The 23,468-nt window shown below is 39.7% G+C and overlaps 1 protein-coding gene across 1 annotated transcript in view; it reads left to right on the forward strand.

The window, feature by feature from the left end:
* The window catches only part of Cep112 (centrosomal protein 112), a 412,705-nt gene that overhangs the window by 214,679 nt on the left and 174,558 nt on the right, over positions 1 to 23,468 (forward strand). Inside the window, exon 21 of the mRNA XM_029545985.1 lies at positions 15,459 to 15,689. Within this exon, the coding sequence (XP_029401845.1) occupies positions 15,459 to 15,689 (231 nt within the window). The remainder of the gene's footprint in view (positions 1 to 15,458; positions 15,690 to 23,468) is intronic.

The raw sequence follows: 23,468 nt of genomic DNA on the forward strand, positions 1-23,468 counted from the left end.
TTTTTTTTTTTTTTTTTTTTAGACAGACAAAATATGGAGTTTGGTGGCTATTAAGGAAGGGAAATATTTCGTAAAAATTTAGGAAGAGAGTAATATCAAAATGCATTGTAATAATTTCAAAGATTTAAATACATTAGTTTGAAAAATTATATTTTAATGTGGTAGGTTATGACTATGTAGCAAAATCATGCTTTTTATTTTGAATGATCACTTAAATTGAGTTTTAAATAACAATAACTATATAATATATAGTTCAATATATGATATAAATTTATTCTTTGTGATACAAGTTGACATGATAAATCTATCCAAAATATTCTTTTGTTGCTATACTTTTCAAACATTTAGTATAACTCCTTTTGTTAAATGTATATGTGGCTGTCCTTTGAGGTCTGAATTTCTACTTTCAAAACATCAATCTTGTGTGTTTAATAGAATTACAAAAAGTATATTTTGTATTTTATTTAATGGAGGAAATGTTCTGGATGAATACGAGTATAAAGTTTTAGCTTACTAATAATCTTGATATAAAGAATAATCATTAAGCAACTATATAATATAAATAGTATGTATTATCTATATTTTGGTTTTAGTATTATGCTAGTAATAATGATAAATAGCATAAACTAATAACAAGTGAGGTACATAGACATAATACATATCTGTGTTTCTAATCCTGGTTATAGGGGTTTTGTTCATGAGGTTGTCTAAGAAGCAGTTCCATGTCATCCTTGTCCTTCCTTCTCGCCTGCCTGATGCAGTGATAAAGGACACTTCCCAACATTTTCACTTGTAAATAATACAAACTGAAACATATATTAAGATGGGAAATATATACTAGTCAAGGTATGCTGTTATATAATAAATTCTTACTGTTCGGAGGTCTAAAGTAAAATAAAGGGAAGTGGGGAATGTTATGAATATCTATAACAATTAAAAATTAATAACAATGGCAAGCATTTTGTTTCTAAAGGACATATAGGTTATATGTCTGTTCATCAAAACTTAACCCAAAGCCTCTGCACCTATACATGCATTCTTTTACAGTGGTGTTTATGTTAATACTTACCTTTAGTTATTTTATGAACTCTTTCTGTTCAAACAGAGCGTAAAACTGCATTAGGTGCACACACAGTGGCTTGCCCTCCATGGTGTAGTGTACTTACTGCTTGGCGTCAGCTAACTGTGTGGTTCATACGTGACCCATACAGAACCACTGTTCTAGTCTTCTCTGTATGAGGTAACATGAAAGGGCCAAACACATGAAAGGAGACAATATAGAAATAAACCCCCCAAAGGCTCTTTAAACACAAGGTCGCTACAGTAAAGCTGACCACTTTTCCAAATCGTAGTTCATCCATAAGATTTCATCCCTGAAGCCCTTAGGACTATCTCTGATCTGTTCTCCATCGTTTATGTAAGAAACATAGGTGCGTGCGCTCAGAAGGCTGGAAGAAGCATTTACAATGATCCGCGACCCCCTGCTATCTGCTGTCACACTGTACTACTTGCAGATTTTAACCATGTACTAATCCTAAGCAGTCAAAGAATATCAAGTGGGCAAAGCCAATGGTGTGAGCCCTCTGCCTCTTCACTGAGATGAATTCCCAGTGAGGAGGAAAGCGAAAGCATGGACTGCTCTTGGTCCAACCCCAGTCCTCAGAGATGGTTCTTCAGGCCACTCATGAAGACAGTCCAGCTCCTTACAGTGGGATTCAGTGTCTTCACTGTGTTTGGAGGGACAAGTGCACAAACCAGTGACTGGCTTAGCCCACCAGAGAGCTTTGGATTACCTAAATGTCAAAGGTCTGGAAAGACCTAGACTTATATGGAACTAAGATGCGTGCTTCTGTGACCTCTTCTCCATCACACTATTCTAGAGTGAATCTCCATAAGTTGTTTTTGCACTGTTTTCCTGCCTCTCTTTAATCCTCTATGTTCTCTGGCTGGGCCACACTCCTCATCAGCAGTGTGCATTACAAACCAATTGTCTATCTTCATAACAGAATGGATTTTTTGTTGTTGTTGTTTTGTTTTTCGAAACAGGGTTTCTCTGTGTAGCCCTGGCTGTCCTGGAACTCACTCTGTAAACCAGGCTGGCCTTGGACTCAGAAATCTACCTGCCTCTGCCTCCCAAGCAGAATTGATTTTTTAATTGCTAAGTTGACCTAGTTCCTATCGTTAGACCTTGCTTGACCATGAAACTATGGAAAGCAAACCTGGGGTTCAGAGAGAGGCTGTGGCTGTTCTGTTCCCATGGACAGTTCTGATTCTACTTTCACATCCTATAAGCACACAGTTTTCTGTATTTATGTAAAATCCAGGATCTAATGCTGTCTGAAATTGACCTAATTCATTTAACAAGATGGTCTCTGGTTGCATCCATTTTCTTGCCACTGATATGACTTCATTCTTTGAGTGAAATATCATTGTGTAGATATACTACTTTGTATTTATCCGTTTTGCTGTTTGCCAGTGACTAAGTAGATTCTGCAGCTTTGCTCTTATAAGTAATTCTGCAATAAATGTTGATATGCAAATACTCTGCAGTGTGTTGGCTTGGACTACTTTGGATAAGACCCAAAAGGTATAGCTGAGATGTGAGGTAGGTACACGTTAGTGTTCTGAGATCCTCCTGCTGACTTCCATAGTGCTGGGCCGATCTACATGCCTGCCAGCACGTCTGTAAGAATTCCCTTCTGCCCACATACTTATCAGCACACATTTGTGACATGGACTCTCAGTGGGGTTTGCATTTCATTTCTCTGATGTCTGGAAAGACTGAGCGTTTTCATCACTTACAGGCTAATTTTGCTTCATCTTTTGGGAACTGGCTACCTTCTTCATTCATCCATTTATTGATTTCAGTTGTTCAATCCTCATTATTTAGTTTTCTGAGTTCTTTCTGTATTTTAGATATTAATCCTCTGCCAGATGTGTGGTTAGTAAAGATTTGAGAGAACTGACTTTTGTCCCTTATAAGATAGGACCTGGGGAGGGGGGGTTGTTTGCTTATTTGTTTTTTGTTTGTTTGTTTGTTTGTTTTTTGATTTTTTTTGTTTTTTCCTGCATGGAGAACCTTTTCCTCAGCACATTTCTGGAGCAGCTTTCCAGACCTCTCCCACTCGACTGCTAGTTCTGCCCAGTGTCAGCAGATTGTAGGCTCTGGGCTCTGCCCTGTCAGTCAGTCATTCCTGCTGTCATTGCTATAGCCCTGCTAAGGCCGCAGGTGCAGTAGGTAAGATCAGACCCTTAGCTGTGTCTTGGTTTTCTTGTTTTGGGTGCAGGGGCTGGAGATGGAACTTCAGACCTGCAGGCCCCGGCAGGCATTCTAGCCACTGTTCTAGCTCCAGGCTTTGAAAGGAGGTTTGGACAGCAGGTTGAAAGCAAATTGAACAGACTCTCCTTGAACTTCAGCTGCCTAAATGCTGAGATTTTAGTTATGTGCCACCACACCCAGGGTCTCTGCCTTTTTGAGACAGTATCTTCTTCAATAACTCAGACTGGCCTCAAAGTCGTGATCTTCCAGCTTCCTGCTCACAAGTGTCTTGTCACCATCTCAGAGGCTTTTCTATGTTTAGTTGGTCTCGTGTTAGTGCTGTAGATCATCAGGGAAGGACTGGTGGGCTTGCCTCGCTGTGGTCTTAGCCCACAGGTATTCAGCTCTTCCTCAATAGCTTTCATGGGGGCTTATACTTTTAGATGTCTGTAAGTCTTTTCATATACTTACTTCTAAGGATTTTTATTGAATTTAAGTTTTCACTATACTGGATTACTAAAGCCATTTCCATGAACTGTATAACTCTCTGAGCATATTTCTCTCCATATCCTAATTTGTGTTCTTTATCACTGAGCCATCTCTGCATAATGCTCCTTCTTGATTTTAAAGACTGTTTCAAAGCTGCACACACATAAAATCATTGAATGAAATTTGCTAATTTGAATAAATACCTATTACCTGGTTGAGAACATTCTTTCCAGTATCTACTTGGCTAAGAATTTCTGTTAGTGAACTTTTTTAAGTATTTTTTTCATTGAAATAATATAACCAGGGAAAGTCGGTGAGTTGTATCAGGTGCTTTTCTGTGTGTTCAGAAGTAGTTCATGTTGCTTTCGTTAACGAATTGAATTAATAGAGTAAATTATACTTTAGGTTACTTTTGAGATTTCAACTGTGTGTGTGTGTGTGTGTGTGTGTGTGTGTGTGTGTGTGTGTGTGTGTGTGTTCGTAGATATGGGTGCACATATGTGCCTCTGTACGTACACGTTAAGGTTCAGATCAAATGTTTTTCTCAATCTCTCTTCAATTGTTTTCTGAGACTCAGAGCTCACCAGTTCAGCAAGACAGGCTGGCCAGCTACCTCCAGGAAGCCCTGCTTCCCCAGAACTCAGATTACAGATGCATACTACTGTGTGGCCCTTTTCATGTGGGCTCTTAGGATCAGAACTCAGGGTGTATACTTACCCAGTAAGCACTGTACCAACTGAGCCATCTGTTGAGCCTCCATCCACGTTTAAGAATGTTATATTATTGAATTCAGTTTGCTAAGAATATTGTGGACAAATAATGACCTGTGCACTTATGGGTGCAGCAATGATCAGGCTTTTAAACTGAGGTTAGCAAGTTTCATAGATTGAGTTCCTGAATGACAAGTCTCTGAAAGCTTGCAGGGTGATTCATGTTGTCTGGTGATTTTTTGGTTTTTGTTGTTGTTTTGGACTTTTTTGTTTGGTTGGTTGGTTTGGTTTGGTTTGCTTTTTGTCAGTTTTGATGTGTTTTTGTAGTGCAAGCATTTTTCTTTTCATTTAAATTATTGACAATTCAAATTTGTATATTTGTTTTTGTTTTTCAAGACAGGATCTCTCTGAGTGTCTCTGGCTGTCTTGTACTTGCCTTGTAGGTCAGGCTGGCCTCAAACTCACAGAGCTTCCCCTGCATCTGTCTCCTGAGTACTGGGATTAAAGGAATGTGCACCCAGCTGACAGCTCTAACCTGTTGTGTCAGACTGTGTTTGCCTTCTCTAGACTTGGTGATTATGTTTTATTTTTATAGAGTAGTAAGCTAGGTTTCCTGTAATTTGTTTTAAGATAATTTTATTCCTGTATTCATAAGTGAGTTTGCTTGGTAATTGTATTTCTCCTCCTGCCCCGCCATCTTTTATTAATATTGTACTGACATTTAAATTAATTTGTGAATAGCTTTGCCTTTCTCTGTTTTGTGAGTAGAATGATATGATCCTTCAAACATTTTAAAACTCAACCTATGAAATATATGAACTCAGTATTTTCTTTGTGAAAAGATTTGTAGGTGCTATTTTACTTTTTAATTTAGTTAAATTTGCTTAGCTTTCAGTTTTTAATTGTGATATTTTGTATGTTGCAAAAAATGTGTACAATTCATCTCAATTCTCCAATTATTGGCATATTATTTTATAACCTTCCAACTCAGATGAATCTACATCATGTCCTTGTTTGTCATCTCTGTTATGAGTGTGTACTCTTATAGGAGACGGGGCTTTATTTTGGCCTCTACCATTGCCTGTTCATGCCTTCCTTTCGTTTCCTTTGTTAATATTACCAAAACTTGTTCTCCTTAATTAACTTGTTAATCTACTTTGCTATATCATTAATAATTAGCGTTTCAAATAAATAACACATCAAGACTCATTTTCCTGGTTTGAGTTTCATCCTCTAAGATTTAATAGGGAACTTTATAATTATGAGTCATTTATAAACATCTTACTTAAATGTTATGGATTCATTTGGGTTAGGAAATAAGTAACATCAATCAGAATGTGTAAGCTACAAAAATAGATATAGTAAAATACTTTCCACTCCCCTCTGACCTGCTGAACCCACCCCTTTCATTCCTATCTAAAATAGTACCAGTGTAAACCGGACCAGAATCCTTCCACAGATCAGTTCGAGCTGCTTTACGTTCCCGTTTAATTTTATCCTGAACCCTTAGTTAAAGTGAGTGCTTTTAATTCTAATGTGTATGGGGAAGTATCTTCCTTTTGCTCCCATAATTTGGCCCCTGGTCAGCAGCTAATTCAGTTGCAGTGTAGTAGAGGACAACACTCCGATGCTACCAATTTTTGTGATGCCAATACTTTAACCTCATAAATACATCTAAGTATGATCGGGATGAGCGTTCCCTGAGGCTGTGGGGTATGACCTTTCTCCCAGTAGTTCCATTCCATTTCTGTGTCCTCTGCTTTGCACTGTGGATTATCTTGTCAAGCTTTTAACACATCTTTTCCAATGTAGCCATTTACATTTTAAAGATTGTTCCTTGTATCATTTTTATTTCATGGGTTATGCTGATGTATCTAATAACAAGTTATCAAGGCCTGATACACTTCCTCCTATTTTTTTCCTCTTTGGTACACTTGAGCACGGGTGTGTGTGTGTGTGTGTGTGTGTGTGTGTGTGTGTGTGTGTGTGTTAGGGCTTTGTGGTGAAAGCAGTGTTCATTGATCAGTACACTAGCTCTTCTGTTCTGAGGGTTTGGGTTTTACCTTTATGTCCACGGTCCATTTATATCTAATTTTTATGAAAGATGTGATGATTGTAGCTTGGTTCTTTTTAATGTATATTTAATTGTTCAAGAACCATGAGTTTAAAAAGTTTTTGTTGAATAGCTTTCCAGGCTTTTCTTCAAAGGGGAATTGGTATTTGCTTCAGCTGAGAATAACAACTCCCCATACTTGCTCCTAGCCACCTTGGCAGTTCCAGGTAGTCTGGTGCCCTCCAGGGTAGCTGTGTGCTCCACACCTGGTGCTTGCTCCGGAGCCACAGCTGATGTGCCATGCTGTCCACTGTGTCTTTCCTTCCTGTGTCCCTTGTCCCTTTCCCTGCTTACAACATCAGCCTGTTCATAGTTTGTTTTGTGTGCCCTCCCCCACCCTTTGCATGTTTTAATTATTTCTGTGAACAAAGAAACAGCCAAAAAGACTCATGCAAGATTTAGTTGTTTTACATTTTGAGAGACTTTGGGAATACCTAACTCGTGAAATTGTCTGAAGTTGGTACCCCTCTTTGTTTTTTGTTTTTTGTTTTTTTTTTTTTCCTTCAGCATCCATTTAGCCCTTATAATTCTACTTCTAAAATTATCCCCATCTATTCTACTCAACTCTGTGGACCTTCCTGTCTCTCTTGAGTATATTAAATCATACTATAGAGTTCTAGATTCTTTAATATCTACACTCATTTTTCAGTATTTATTCATTCCTCTTCAGTTTGGTGTCCTGTTTCTTTCATACCCTTCAGCCTTTCCATATATGTCAGGTCCTGTGTCAACCCTACCTCCAGACAGCATGTCTTTATCCCTTAATGTGCATCTGCAGCTGTTCAGGACAAGTTACTGCTTCACCATTAGAACTTTCACAGTATTTCTTATCTCTTATGGTATGTGCGTAGATTGTATTTTCTTCTCAAAATTCTTTAGGAAACCTTTTCTCTTGAAGTCTCCTATCATGATTGATTTCACATGAGACATATATATTAAAATAGTAAACTACACATAATTCTAAAGAATGTCATTGCAAGATTTAGGCTTTTTAATGCTTGTTCATGAGCTTTTGTAAAGATTACACAAATTGCAAATTTAGCTTCACATATCAGGATGTTGTCGGTATGCCTTTATACCAGGAAGGTATGAAAATAATTTTTCAACTTGGAGAATAATCCAATTAGTTAACAGCATGTCCTCAACTAAGTTACATTATATTTTTATGAAGTATATTGATAAATGTTATTTGTGACTAGTTTGACAGTGATTCTGGCAATTCATAATTATCTCTAGAGTGTTTGAACCTTGCCTTTCTGTTGCCAGAACTTGTGAGATTCCAAGTGGTTTTGAGATTCACTAGCTTTCTAAAGAAACTGTTGGTATGTTTTTAACTACTGATTGAAAGTCAAGTTGAAAACAGTTGTTCTTGGGATATTTCTATTATAGACACAGCCTTTAGTAACCTGTGAAAATTTTTTAATTATTTGTATTTTCTAATTGTATGTGTGTGTGCCTTATATGGGTCTGTGAAAGCCAGAAGATGGTATCAGATCCCCTGTACTGAGGTACAGGGAGTTGTGAACTGCCATGTTGGTGCTGAGAAGCAAACCTGGGTTCTCCACCAGTGCTTTTAACCTTTGAGTCATCTCCCCATCCCCTGGCTATGAAATTTTCAGTAATCAGTTCTCTTATGTCAGTCACATAGATGAAATTTTAGGAAACACAAAAGCAACTGTTTTCCATTGATCTTGGTGCTCAAATCAGTCTCGTTATCAACACATGCTGAGACATAAAGGACACCCTCACCCTTAACGTCTCTCTTACCATTTCATATTTTCTACAATTAGTTGGTACATTTTCAGGACCAATTTACCATTTAAAAAACACAATTAAACTTAAACTACTGTGCGTATCCATATTGCCAGCAATTAAATACACCATTCTCTAATTCAGCATCACATACCTAGTCAGCTAATAGAACATACATGATTCAATGCAGCACGCCAAGAACCTGTGGGGTGAACAGAGCACATGCAACTGTAGGTCACACCGGAAGTAGATTAGACACTTCTCTAGAGCAATTTGAGGGGAAAGTTATTCTATTTTTTTTGTGCAAATAACTTTGGTAATGTACCCTGCACTGGCTAATTTTGTGTCAACTTGACACAGGCTGGAGTTATCACAGAGAAAGGAGCTTCCGTTGGGGAAGCTTGTGGGTGGTGCTATCTCTGGGCTGGTAGTCTTGGTTCTATAAGAGAGCAGGCTGAGCAAGCTAGGGGAAGCAAGCCAGTAAAGAACATCCCTCCATGGCCTCTGCATCAACTCCTGCCTCCTGCCCTGCTTGAGTTCCAGGCCTGCATCCTTTGGTGATGAACAGCAGTGTGGAAGTGTAAGCTGAATAAACCCTTTCCTCCCCAACTTGCTTCTTGGTCATGATGTTTGTGCAGGCATAGAGACCCTAAGACACACCCTAAAGCAAATTATCTTTATAATTTGTTCACAAATGTATTATGTGCTTATCAATGTTTGTCATTGAGACAAATGATAAGAGTAGATTGTTTTCTGGCAATAGAAGGGAGAGACAGTTGCTCAAAGGGCTCACATCAGCTTCCTCCTGTCTTCTTCCCAGGGTGAACCCCTTCTTTCTCACACCATGGCTTTTATGTTAGGACAGCCTTCACTGCGCTTGGAGGCTTCTCAGGGTTTGTTCTGTCACTTTGACAGTTCCTGTCCTGGAGCTCTAGCCACGGCTTTGATCAGGCAGGACAGACAGTTCTGCTGGGTTACCTGGCGAGGGGGAGCTTTTTAAACTCTTTCTTGTTTAGAAGTATGTCTAGTTTTTCTGTTTGTCCAGTCTTAGAGTTCTCATCTCTTCACATCTAATTAAATGACCATTTGTGTTGTTACAATGTCCTTTGTGTTGCCACCTGTACTGGGGTGAGCAAGGAGCAGGGCCAGTAGGCCAGTTAGTGATGATGAAGCACAAAATCAATGGGAGAGTGGTCTGTTAGTATCTGTCAGGGAGTTACCACAAAGGCTTTAGCGGGCGAATAATCTGTGCAATCTAAATACTCAAAACCAGCAATTGTCATTTAATCTGTAGAAATACTAAAGTTTCAAATAAGAAAAACAATGAATATAACATTTTTGTTAACAAAAATGGATATAGTTATTTTGATTACAAATACTTCTTTGTAGATATGTTTTAATTAATTATTTTATTTATTTATATCCCAAATGTTGCCTCCCTTCCAAGTCGCCCTCCCAGAGTTCTTCATCCCCTTTCCTTCCCCTTGGCCTCTGAGAGAGTGCCCCACCCCCACCCCCTAGCCCCCCACCCCCATTCCCTGAGGCATCAAGTCTCTTCAGGATTAGGCACATCCTCTCCCACTGAGGCCAGACAAGGCAGTCCTCTGCTACCTATGTGCCAGGGGCCTCAGACCAGCCCAAATATGGTCTTTGAATGGTGGCCTAGACTCTGGGACCTCCTATGGCTCCAGTTAGTTGACACTGTTGATCTTCCTATGGGGTTGCCATCCCCTTCAGTTCCCTCAATCCTTCTCCTAACCCATCTATAGGGGTCCCTGATCTCAGACCAATGGTTGGTGGTAATTATCTGTATCTATCTTGGTCAGCTGCTGGTAGAAGCTCTCAGAGGACAGCTATGCTAGACTCCTGTCTGCTAAAACAACATAGCATCAGTAATAGTGTCAGGGTTTGGTGACCGCCAATGGGATGGATCCCAAGTTGGATCAGTCAATAGTTAGCCATTCCTTCAGTCTCTGCTCCATTTGTCCTTGCATTTCTGGGTCAAAATTCTGGGTCAAAAATTTTGAAGGTGGGTTGGTGTCTCCATCTTTCTACTGGGGCCCTGTCTCTTCTACTGGAGATGGTCTCTCCAGGTTCCATTTCCCCACTATTGGGCATTTCAGCTAAGGTCACCCACATTGAGTCCTGGAAGCCTCTCACATACCAAGTCTCTGGAACTTTCTCTCTCTCTCTCTCTCTCTCTCTCTCTCTCTCTCTCTCTCTCTCTCATGCGTGTGCACACACACACATATATATTTGATCATATCCCACCCACCTCATTCCGTCCCTCCAATTCCTCTCAGACCCTTCTCCACAACCCCTTCCCAATTCCATGTCCTCATCTTTTCTTTTAATAGCAAACTGATCTCAGTTAGTCCTGCACATGTGCACTTGGGTATAGAGCCAGCCATTGGAGGCCAGGCAACCTACCAGGAGCCATGTCCATGAAGAAAACTAAACCTCCCTTCCCCAGCAGCCAACAACTACCAAAGCACTTAAGCTTCTGTGACGGAATGTTGATTGCCTGATCTTGTTCAGATCTTGTTCAAGAAAGCAGAGCTGCTATGCGTGCACACACATCATGGCCAGGTCACATCCAGAAGATCCTGGTTTGTAGTAGTCCTTTCCTGTCTCTGGCTTTTACAGAGCTGCTGCTGCTGCTGCTGCTGCTGCTGCTGCTGCTGCTGCTGCTGCTGCTGCTGCTGCTGCTGCTTGTTCTTCTGCTGCTTCTGCTTTTTTCTTCCTCCTCCTCCTCTTCCTCCATTTTTTAATTTTCGGTCTCTGAGTGGTGTATATATTTGAGCACACCTATGCTACAATCTGCATGTGGGGTCAGAAGACAGTTTAGGTGTTGATGAACTCTTTGTGCTACATGGATTCTGGGAATTAACTCAGAACCTCAGGCCTGTGCAACAAGCACTTTATCCGCCAAGCCATCTTGCTATCCCTAGCTTTCTGCTTTTTCTTAGTGTGGTAATAATATTTTGTGCTGATTTTGCTTTTGGGTTTTCTAGTCAGAGGAATACTGAATTTTGTAATGCTTATTTTAACTATGATGTCATAAATAAAAGTTACTAATTTGAGAAATGTTGCATTTATGGCTAGTAGTAGAAATTAAATGTTTACGTTTACCTTTATGTTTTATGTAATTTTCTCTTTATTATTTTACTTTCATAATATACATGTATAGTATTCTTTGATCATATTCTCCTTTTCCATTTTAAAATTTATTTGGAACCACAAAAGATGGGGCAGCCACAGCACTACTAGACAAAAATAAAAGAAACTACAACTTTCACTCTGCTTGATTTCAAGGTACATTGTGGAGCCAGAGTAACAGAAACAGCCTAGGAACAGCGCAGAAACACGCGTGTGGGTCAGTGGGGCAGAAGAACAGACATAACACAGGCCGCTCGCTACAGGGGCTTGAACCAGTGTTCATCTGGTGCAGTGGCAAGCCAGGTCCCCTGGTCAACTTTCATTCTGAAAAGCACTAAAAATGCTGCATACTTTTTAAAAAAGGCATTTTTTTTTGTATCCATACACTGTTACATTAGGATAGTCAGAGAGCAAACACTGAATGAAAACAGAATCTATAAGCAAAGGATGAAAGGAAGCTTCACTGTGAAAGTATTTTTTAAATGGGGTAATTTGGGGGGAGGGTATTGGTTTTGGGGTTTTCCTACTCTCATGAGACACAGGAATGGAACAGTCATGAGAGTCTGGGCCCTTTGGGTAGGGAATCACTTAGACCATCAACACGCATAAATTTGGTACACGAAAGGACCATGCCCATAGTTTATAGCTGGGTTGGATATCAGTAAAACAGAAACAGAAATCCGACATCTTAAGCCAAGTGTGTTAGACCTTGTCTGTGATACAAGCTCTTAGCAGGCAGAGGCAGGAAGATTAGGAGTTCAGGGCCAGCCTAGGATACATAATGAGTTCAAGTTTAGTCTAGACTAGATGATACCCTGTCCAGAAAAGAAAAAAGTTGATTATATTTAGTTTTAAACAGTGTCTATCTACCACTGAAAAATTCAGAGATACAAGCCAGTTCTCCTAAGGTGACTGACACATGAGGAATATGAAAGGTTTTAAGAGAGACAGAAGAACAGAAAAGCTAAGTGAAGTTGGATAGGCAGTATTCTGAGATGGATGGTACACTAGGTTCTCTATAGCATGGAAGAGAGAAAAGAGCCAAGTTCACTGAAATACTTGCAGTATTTGTCAAAGATTCCACAGAGATTTAGACAATAACAAGTCTACTCAAAGTCACAAGGCATGTGGACACTTAAGGAAAAATAACCCAATGGGCACTGGAGATGAAGAGCAGACCTGGGAAGCAGGCAGAGATGAATCAAAGTCCCTCCAAAGGACTAGCAGCCCCCTTTCAACCCCACCCAGAAAGAGGCTTTCAGACCAGTAAATGCTGCAAGAGTTGGGAATGAACCTTTTTGAAAGAACTTAAAACATGCCATGGAGGTCAACAGGGTGCTGGTTATGTGAGGGCAGAGAAGTGAGGGACCAGGCCTCTTCCTACTAGCAGGACAGACAGGGAATGCGGCACATGACTTCAAGGTGAGAGAGGCCAGGGAAGGTGATGGAGGAAAACAATGGATTGATTTAGACAAAGACAAAATGGAGAAAGTGTAAAATGTACAAAAATAGAGTATAACTGGCACAAAAATACAAAATAAGGCAAATGCTTAGTTATATGTAAACTAATTAAACTAAATGTCCCATTTAAAGATATTGGTAAGAGTTTAAGAGAGAATTAAAACTCAACGTGCTGTTTATAATATGTCTAAAAGTTGAAGTTGCAGAAAGCTTTAAAGTAAAAAAATAAAGTATAGCAATCACTCTGCCCTCTACCCTCTTCTGCTGCTCCTGCTGTGAACCCCAGTGTGAACCCCAGGCGCAGGTGGCTTTATGACTGACTCCTGCTGGAGGTGAGAAAGACGACAATTTAATAAAAGCACATGAGCATCACTTTGATAACAAAACCCCAGTGAACAAGATATGGCCCTTATCACCTCAAAATATGTCAATGGAACCTCACATAGAGAAACAGGCAAATCTGTCAGTACAGTGAGAGATTTCAATGTGCATTATTAGCTGATAGCTTACACTTAATTTTATCAATAGGTTTTAGACTTCAACATAAGTATTTAATATAATGGACATTCATAGAATGAAGCACTCAACATGTAGAAATTTTAGACCAATTTCTTAGCCTTCTTTCACGAAGAATTAAAATATTTGACAACATAGCTTTTCATTAAACAATCTCAATTCTTAGAAGTAGAAGATATAATACAGTATATATCCCTAATAGAGTCTATATCCCTGACCCTAATGTGATCAGTGCCCTTCTGAAACATCCAGAGAGAGAAGCCCCAGCAATGTGGAGAAAGAGACCGGAATGCTGTGTGTACACACTAGGGACTACCAGCTGTAGACAGCAGATACCGGAATCGAAGGAATATGACTGGGATGGGCTCTTGAGAGCCCCAGAAGCAACCACAGCTCACACAACACTTGGGTTTGAGGTTTATAGTCCTCAGAACTGTGAGAGGATATATTTCTCTTATATTTTAAAGATTTACTTATGTTATATGTATGAGTTTTGCCTGCATATATGTGTGCACACTGTGTGCAGGCCTGCTGTCCACAGAGGCCACAAAAGGACATTGGATGCCCTTCTGGCTGGAGTTATGAATGGTTGTAAGCTGCTGCCATGTGGGTGCTGGGAAGCAAACCTGCATTCTCTGCATGAGCAGCAAAGTGAGCCTCCCTCCAGCCTCACATCAGTGTCCTTTTAAACCATCTACTCTGTGGTACTTCACTGCAGCTGCCTTATGAAACTTAGAAGCATACGTCTGAATGACGNNGTACATCGTGGTGCGGAGCCTAGTGCGCACCACGATGTACAACGTCCACAAGCTGCAGCTGCCTTATGAAACTTAGAAGCATACGTCTGAATGATTCACAAGTCAAACAGAAAGAAGTTAAATGCTTATAGAACTAAATGATCATAAAAATATTATATATTTATAGTTAACAGATGGGATATAATTTCAAATGTATAAATCAGGAAAGAAGGGATAAAAATTAGTTAGCTATTCAAAATAAGAAATTGGAAGAAGGAATACAAAAGAAACCAAGCAAATAGAGGACATAACAAAATTAGTGATAGAAAAACAAAAGCCCAGGAGAGGACATTACATGAATTCTAAGAACTTGATGTTGGGAAGCAAACCTGCATTCTCTGCATGAGCAGCAAAGTGAGCCTCCCTCCAGCCTCACATCAGTGTCCTTTTAAACCATCTACTCTNTGGTACTTCACTGCAGCTGCCTTATGAAACTTAGAAGCATACGTCTGAATGATTCACAAGTCAAACAGAAAGAAGTTAAATGCTTATAGAACTAAATGATCATAAAAATATTATATATTTATAGTTAACAGATGGGATATAATTTCAAATGTATAAATCAGGAAAGAAGGGATAAAAATTAGTTAGCTATTCAAAATAAGAAATTGGAAGAAGGAATACAAAAGAAACCAAGCAAATAGAGGACATAACAAAATTAGTGATAGAAAAACAAAAGCCCAGGAGAGGACATTACATGAATTCTAAGAACTTGATGTTGGGAAGCAAACCTGCATTCTCTGCATGAGCAGCAAAGTGAGCCTCCCTCCAGCCTCACATCAGTGTCCTTTTAAACCATCTACTCTATGGTACTTCACTGCAGCTGCCTTATGAAACTTAGAAGCATACGTCTGAATGATTCACAAGTCAAACAGAAAGAAGTTAAATGCTTATAGAACTATAAAGGCTATAAACTATAAACTATAAACTATAGAGGCTTCAGAGGAGTACTCACAATAGCACAACAGTTGTAATGTGACCAGGTAAAGTTAGGCAGTATGATGGTGGTTATGGGGAAATGTTCATTTGCCACATGGCATTTAGCTCTAGGTGGGAGCAGGATTAAAGGACACAGACAGCAACCAAAACCCTGGGTGGGGACATGAAGAACCAGTGGACAGTTAACATGTGCATTCGTTGGCCTTGGAGTTGTTCCTTTGTGACTTCCCTATTTTTAATCTCTGCCCATTTCTCCATACTAGGTTATTGCTGAAATGGAGGCCCAGGTTCATAAGCTGAGGGAAGAGCTAATTAATGTGAACTCTCAGCGGAAACAGCAGTTGGTAGAACTTGGTCTTCTTCGGGAAGAAGAAAAGCAGAGAGCTGCTAAGGACCATGAGACTGCTGTCAAGAAGCTGAAGGCTGAGTCAGAGAGGGTGAAAATGGAGCTGAAAAAGACACACGCTGCTGAGACGGAGCTGACTCTGGAGAAGGTGAGGAGTGTCTGGGAGGCTGTGCTTAGCTACAGTGCAGATTTAAAGCCCACTGTACCTGCTCTGGTGTTCATCTCTGAAAGGTGGTGGGCGGGGGGTGCACTCTTTAGGCTTAGAAGAGCAGTTTAAATCTTGTGCTGTGTCTTAGGCACTGCTAAAATCCTACAAGGAACTGCTTAACTTTCTTTTGACTTTTATGGAGAGATTCTCTGCGTTATCCCCTTTCATAGGAATTCAATACAGTGACAGTCTTGTACACTGTCACATACCATGTAATCTAGGGATATTTTGGCTGTAGCTCTGAATTTTCTTAGGCTTAGAATGAGTTGTACATTTCCCCTAAACTTTTGTCTAATAGTCGTTTTTAGACTTCATAGTCTCTCTTAATAACACTTACATAGTGATGATGTATTTTTCTAGGTTATTATTTTAGTACAAATAAGTTCATAAATAAATATCAATATAATATTTACACATTTGGCTTGGATTATATTCAAGTTGCAATCTTGAATGTTCTTTTTAAAAGTTTAGATATTTATCAGGTACTAAAAGTGAATTGCTGTTAATCATAACAGCTGTAATTGTTCCCTGAGCTCTTTTATTAATGCCAGGCTGTATAAAACTTGAAGTGGGTAATTTAAGAATCATCTGATTCTGCTCAACTCTACTTCTCCTTTCCCTTTCCTCTTCTTTTTCAAGTAATGTTGAGCCCCGAAAGACTGCACACCGTTACTCTAGGCAGAACTGCACAGATCTCACAGACTGTGAGCCTGGGCCATTGCCTTAGTGCCCTAATTCACATGGAAGTCAGATTGGAACATACTTTGCCCTCAGCGGGATAGCTCTGAACTCACAACTAAGTAGTAAGGGTGCTCTAAAGGACTGAAAGTCCACTTGGCTTCTCAGAGAACCAGGGAGGTCCCTGGTGTGACTGCAAGTGTGGCCAAGAAGAATCCAGAAAGGAGGCCGCAGGGCCCCAGCCCAGGTCCTGAGGTTGCCATGGTTTTGCTGTGACTATGAGTTGAGGAGGCTTGTGTGCCTGAACAGAGCAGTGGTGTGATCTGACTTACCACTGTGTGAAGTGGGATCTCTCCAGGAAGATAATGCACTAGCTAAGAGGGCAAAGGAGGAAGGGGAAGACCAGCAATGAAGAACTACAGTAATTCAAACAGACCTGCAGAGAGAATTAGAGCAGCAGCCGTATTGGTTCTTCTTCTTCTTCTTCTTTTTTTTTTTTTTTTTTTTTCTTCTTCTTCTTTTTTTTTTTTTTTTTTTTTTTTTGAGTTGACCAGGGTATGTTTGAAAGGTAGAGCTGACAGGATTTACTGTTAGTTTATATGTGAGAGAGCAAAGACAGCAAGCCTGAGGCAGTCATGGTGAAGCCTGTAGACAGATGGAATCACTCTTTGCTAAAAAGAAGAGCATGAGAGCAAGAGGCAAGGCCTTGCAGGATCCAGTCAGGCTGAGGTGCCTTGGGAATGGGTATGTGGGAGGTTGGTGAGCCTGCCATGAGCCTGCCATCAAAACAGTTCAGATCATAATGCTGGCGCCCTCACACAGTCAGCTGAGCACTGAGGCAGCAGACTGTCAAGAGGTTGCTGGAGAGTAACTTAGAGCATACTGAGGTAAAAAGAGCTGTGGACATTATCCTAAAAATGATCATCTTAAAGGATTATGAGATAGTAGACAATAAGACAGAAATACATGCAGATGTGTGGATACGAGTACTGTAAAGGGAAATGCAAAATTAGAGGAAATTAGTTTCTGTTGAGATCAAGAACATTTAATAAGAATTGATGCTATTTAAATTAGACATGAATGAACTGAGGAACTCGTGACAAGTATATATGAGCATGGTGTTCTAAGACACAGAAAAAACAAATTCAGGAGAAAACAAAACCATGCCCATGCTATACAGGCTGATCCCAGGAGGCAGATTGGTAAGGCTAGACTATGGTTCCTGGAGCTCGGGCCTCTACTACCTGGACTAAGTGGCAGGAAGCCACTGAAGATGCTAAGGAATGAAGTGTCAGGATCTGGGGGTCATTGGGAGAATCCATCTGTCAGCAACCTTTTGATGGCATAGACGAAGATAGAAGGGTTAAAGGGAACTGGTCTAGCCCAGGGAAGACTCTGGAGGGCTTGTTAGAGGTGAGTATGAGGGAGCAAAGAGTATCAACAGAGCAGAAAGGGCATGCTTGTGGGTCACTGCAGAGATGGCAATGTGAGTCTTATTAAAGGCACCTTAGCCCTTTATCATTTACAAACATGGAAGAGGTCTCCAGGCTGTGGGCAAGCGTATGAATTCAGTTAGCAGTATGCTGGATTGAGAGGGAGCCTGGGCGTGAGCTGTGGGGTTCACTTGCTGTTGAAAGGCTATTTCTGGGCACCTGAACAAAAGGCAGCCTTGGATGGAGAAAACAGACCTAGGAGTTAACTACAGAGAATGCCTGGCTTCCCACCTTGGGAGTGAGACTGCTAATAAGAAGGTGAGGAAGAAGAAGGAAGGAGAGGCAGGCAGACAGACAGTCAGGTGGGGGACACAAACATTTCAGAGTTTGGGAGGTAAGTGTCAAAGAAGGGTCATCAAGGTAGAAGAACTGTGTGCAGAATTTATTTTAATGAAATACAGGAAAAGAATCTTTGGAAAGCAGGCCTGTCAAGAATGTGACAGAAAGTCAAAAAGAATGAGGGTTGAGGAGAGGTCACTGGGTTTGGAACTGAGAAGTCCCTGATGATATTGGACAGCATGCTGAAATGATAGTGTAGATACAAACCACATTTGCCAAAGTTGAGTGGGGCCTTGCAGATGAGGGAGCCCTCTGTTGACTAGGAAACTCTGACATTGAAATCAGGAAGTTAGAGTTTCAAAGAGCAGGAGGAGTCAAAGCAGAGTATCTTTTTTACACCGAGCATATCATGAGCATTTTGAAACAGGGGAGAGGGGACTACTGGAGATAATCCAAGCTGGAGACTGGCGAATGATGACTGATGGCCAGCCCTCTGGCAACAGCAGGACATGCAGCTGAGGGCCACCCAACCTCAGACCTTGGCTACAAGGGGAAGAAGCATGAGATGCCTGCCTGTTCCTGGAGTATGGCACTCTCTCCTGCTTCTAGGTCCTTCTGCTCATAATGTTGTACAGTTCTGTAACAGCTAGCCGCCTCCTCCTCCTCCTGCCTTCCTTGGAGAGGCCTTCCCTACATTCTTTATATGCTGACTCACTTTAACCACCTCTTATAATGTCTTCCTAGCTCATTTCATGGTATAACCACACTTGCATTTGTGCTTGCTTGTTTATTCTCTATCCCATCTAACCTGCCAGAGTGTAAGTTCCAGGAGCACAGAACCTTGTTCAGTTCAGTCCTGTACTATAGATGCTAGAGAAACCTGGCTCCTGCTGGACACTCAGCACTAGTGTACATTGTGTGAGGGACAAGAGACATGCCTGCCACTCACAGGAGAAGCAGAAGGAGCTTTGATAAAGATAAAAAAATTCCATGATGAAACTTAAAAGGAACTTATAGGTAGAAAATTATGTATGATGCAGAATCAAACAGTCTCCTTCTGTCAGGAGTTTCAAGAAGTATGGAAGTAAGATGCATGGGAATACTGAGGGGACGTTCTTATCCATAGGAAGAGTGGAGAAGTGTGAGTGTGGAAGAATGGGGTTCCTAACATGGACTGAGAATGTGAGTCAGACAGGAAAACTGAAGTGAGGACAGTCGTTTTAACAACGTGGAGGAAAGGCACTGAAGAGGTTCTCTAGCGTGCTGGGGATCCTGGGCAAAGAAGTCAGTGGTCTGCAGAAGGGGTGAGTGCAGGACCTGTGCAGACAGCCTCTGTACTCTCAAAGCCTGTGGTCACATCCAAGTGCGAGGCTCTTGATGCTGAATGATTTGTATTTCATACTGAGAAGTGTTTTACTTAACTAGTAAAAACAAAAATTTAGCAGTTTCAACTGGAAGACTTGCCTGGCCTAAGTGAAAAGCATGCCTTGTGGAGCATTACTTTTTAAAGCTTTAGGATCAAATGTAGTGCTTTTCACAAAAGATATTCATTAAATGTTATGGGAGTGAATCAAAGACTTCAGTATAGCCTTAGTGTGTGACAGTGTGTATAAATAAATTATAACTCATCCAAATTTGATTTTAATCCATTATAGATACTTTGAATAGGGCAAAATTTAACTTTGTATTCAAATATTCATTTGTGTCTGAAATAATTTCTTCCATATTACTTAAATAAGTTATACATAAAGCATACTTTAGACATAATTTTGATATTCCTCTATAATATAATAAACATTTTAATTTCTTCTATAAAAATTTAAATCAGTACTAATAAGCTTAAAGTTTACTTGCTAATCATTCTGCAAAGTTGCTAAATTCTTCTCAGTAGATTATAAAGGTTAATATAGTGTCAGAAGATATTTCAGTGGTCAGGACCCTTACACAAACATGAGACCTAAGCTCAGATCCTCAGCCTCTCCCGAAAAGTCAGGTACAGTTATTCAGACCTCTAACTTCAACACTGCAGAGGAGAGAAACGTGCCTGAGCTGGGCTCCCTGGCTAGACTGCCAGACTATAATTGCTGACTTAGGGTCAGTGAAAGGCACTGAGGAATAATACAGTGATAAGTCAGGACACCAGTGCTCTCCTCTGCCTTAAGCACATGCACATGGACATGACCCCACTCGTATGCACATACCAACACAACTTCATGTGTACAACATATGCATGAAAGTTCAAATATTTGCTAGCAGCTCAAAATCTAGTCAGAATCAAGGTCTTGTAGTTGAGTGTAAATTTAGGTATAAGGAGAAGACAATAACACTGGAATAATAAGCAATCTGAGTAGAGTCTTGCATCTAAGCCTGACTCCTCACAGTAGTACAGTGTGAGGGTTAGAACATACGGAGTCCAGATCCTTCCTACCTGTCAGCAGTGATTTCCACCAAAATGATCTCTTCAGTGGCCTTGAGTTATGGAAAACATGAAGTACTTCCACAAGGTCAAGTCCTTGAAGTTGAGAATCCAGGAGAATACATGATTGACATTTGCAAAGTGAAAGCTGCTGCTGCGTTTACACTTTTAAAATTCTTTTCAAGCAGAATTACCAGAAAGTCCATGCTGTATGGCCCTTTGGATAGTTAAAGAGCAATGGTAAGTGACTTTCATGTCCATTAAGAAGAAACTATTGAGCTGCTTAAAAGTAACCATTCTTTTTTAAAAGGATGTTTAGGGCTGGTGAGATGGCTCAGTGGGTAAGAGCACCCGACTGCTCTTCCGAAGGTCCAGAGTTCAAATCCCAGCAACCACATGGTGGCTCACAACCACCCGTAACAAGATCTGACTCCTTCTTCTGGAGTGTCTGAAGACAGCTACAGTGTACTTACATATAATAAATAAATAAATCTTTAAAAGGATGTTTAGAAAATATGAAGAATAAAGAATTGTGGGAAGCTCCTGTCACTACCCTCATGGGTTATAACCAGTGAGAGCAGCTTAACATCTGTGGAAATTAGAGTCCAGATGAGCTGCCTGAGATCACGCTAAGAGGTTTTGTCTCTTTTTGTTCGACAAATTATGCTAAAGATATTTTATTTTCCTTTTGAATTCTTTATTATTATTATTATTATTATTTTATTAGATATTTTCTTTATTTACATTTCAAATGCTATCCCAAAAGTTCTCTATACCCCCTCTCACCGGCCTGCTCCCCTACCCACCCACTCACACTTATTGGCCCTGGCATTCCCCTGTATTGGGGCATATAAAGTTGCCTTTTGAATTCTTTAAAACAAAAATTTATTTTATGGTTTTTTATTTGTGAACCTGGCATAATTGATTGTGTTGTTTAACTTTGAGATATTTCAGCTTTCAATTTTTTAATACAGATATTAGCATATCCACAAATTTTTATTAACACTTCCAATTTTTCTTTCTCCTTAATTAAAATTTCCATAAAATCGTGAAGACCTGTTGCATTTCAGTAAGCTTAGCTTACCCTTCATTTCCCCTGTGGGGCACTTTCTGTTGCTTAATATGCCCTTAGCATTATTTATATTTCCTATAATTTTCTACATTTTTGTGAAAAGTGGTTATTGTCAACAGATTGAATATTTATATTAGATTTGTGGAATATATTTTTCATTTTCTGTAAAATTGCACGTTGGTGCTTCTTTGGCAGCTTCTCTTCCCTATTTTTTTTTATGAACATATATAAACTCCTTCTACTTTTAGTGATAAAAATCTTACTATTGTGGCAAATATTCTTGGTACGTGCCTTTTAGTTACATGATACACAAATGCTTTCATTTGTATTCAGTCTAGTATACCTGTCTTGACCTTTGTAAGTTCTCACCTATAAATAATTGTTTTAAACTTAACATTTTGATATTCTAAGATATATTGTCATGATTTTCTACAGTATACAAAATGAAAAGCTCTTATAAATTTGACATGCATTTACCAGCTTAGGTTTCCAGTCCGTAATTTTAAATGATATCTGAAGGATTATTCTGGAAATCTGCCAGACTAAAGTCATTAAAAGATTCTGAGCAACAATTTAACATCTTTTTCAAATTTAAGAAATTCCTCATATGGCATAATTACCCAAAGCTAAGGTCATAGAAACTACTCAGACCTTTGAAATTTATAATTAAAGGATTAATATTAACTCATGAAGACATTTTCATTTTAGCTTTAAAGGGATTTCTAATTTCAATTCTCTTCTTTCTTTGATCTTCTCCCTGACTTGTTCCTTTGATTAAAAATTTTAAATTCAATATTGAGATTTATATAAATTGATTGACAAATAACACCCAGGCTAATCTATATTATATCCTCCAGACGATGAACTTAAAGTTGTCCTTTTCCTGTGGGTCTATCAGCTGTAATGGGCTACTATGGTACCTCCAAGCCTAACAAGAATTTGTGGAAGAAAAAATTCACAAGGACAACTTGGAATGATACAGAACTCAGAAACAATGAGTCAGTATTAACTTATGGTGAAGTGTGGATTGTGTGATGCTTGTGTGTGTGTACATGTATATGTGTGTGTACTTACATGTGGGGCCAAATATGTGAGTATAACTGCATATTTACATGCATGTAAGTGCATTTAGGAACCAGAAGTTGTGGTCTGGTATTTTCCTAGATTGCTCTTATATTTTCAGGTAGCATCTTTTATCACACCCAGAGCTCTATGCTCTATCTAGTCTAAATAGTTAGTTTGCTCTAGGAATTTCCTGTCTTCTACTTCCTGCCTGCTTGGATTACAAACAACACCATTCCTACCTAGGTTTTACTGAGTCCCTGGGATCCAAACTCAGGTCTTCATGCCTATGTGGCATATGCTTTACACACTGAGCCATCCCTCAAGTCCCTAAGGGTTAGAATTTTATTTTATTTTATTTTTTATTTAAGCAATTTTTATTAGATATTTTCTTTTTTTATTGGTTATTTTCTTTTTTAACTTATTTTATTAGATATTTTCTTCATTTACATTTCAAATGCTATCCCGAATGTCCCCTATACCCTCTCCCAACCCTGTTCCCCTGCCCACCCACTCCCACTTCTTAGCCCTGGCATTCCCCTGTATGGGGCATATAAAGTTTGCAAGACCAAGGGGCAGCTCTTCCCAACGATGGCTGACTAGGCCATCTTCTGCTACATATGCAGCTAGAGACACGAGCTCTGGAGTACTGATTAGTTCATATTGTTGTTTCACCTATAGGGTTGCAGACCCCTTGAGTTCCTTGGGTAATTTCTCTA

This window comes from Mus pahari, chromosome 14 (genome assembly GCF_900095145.1).
Source record: "Mus pahari chromosome 14, PAHARI_EIJ_v1.1, whole genome shotgun sequence".
Classification (NCBI taxonomy): domain Eukaryota; kingdom Metazoa; phylum Chordata; class Mammalia; order Rodentia; family Muridae; genus Mus; species Mus pahari.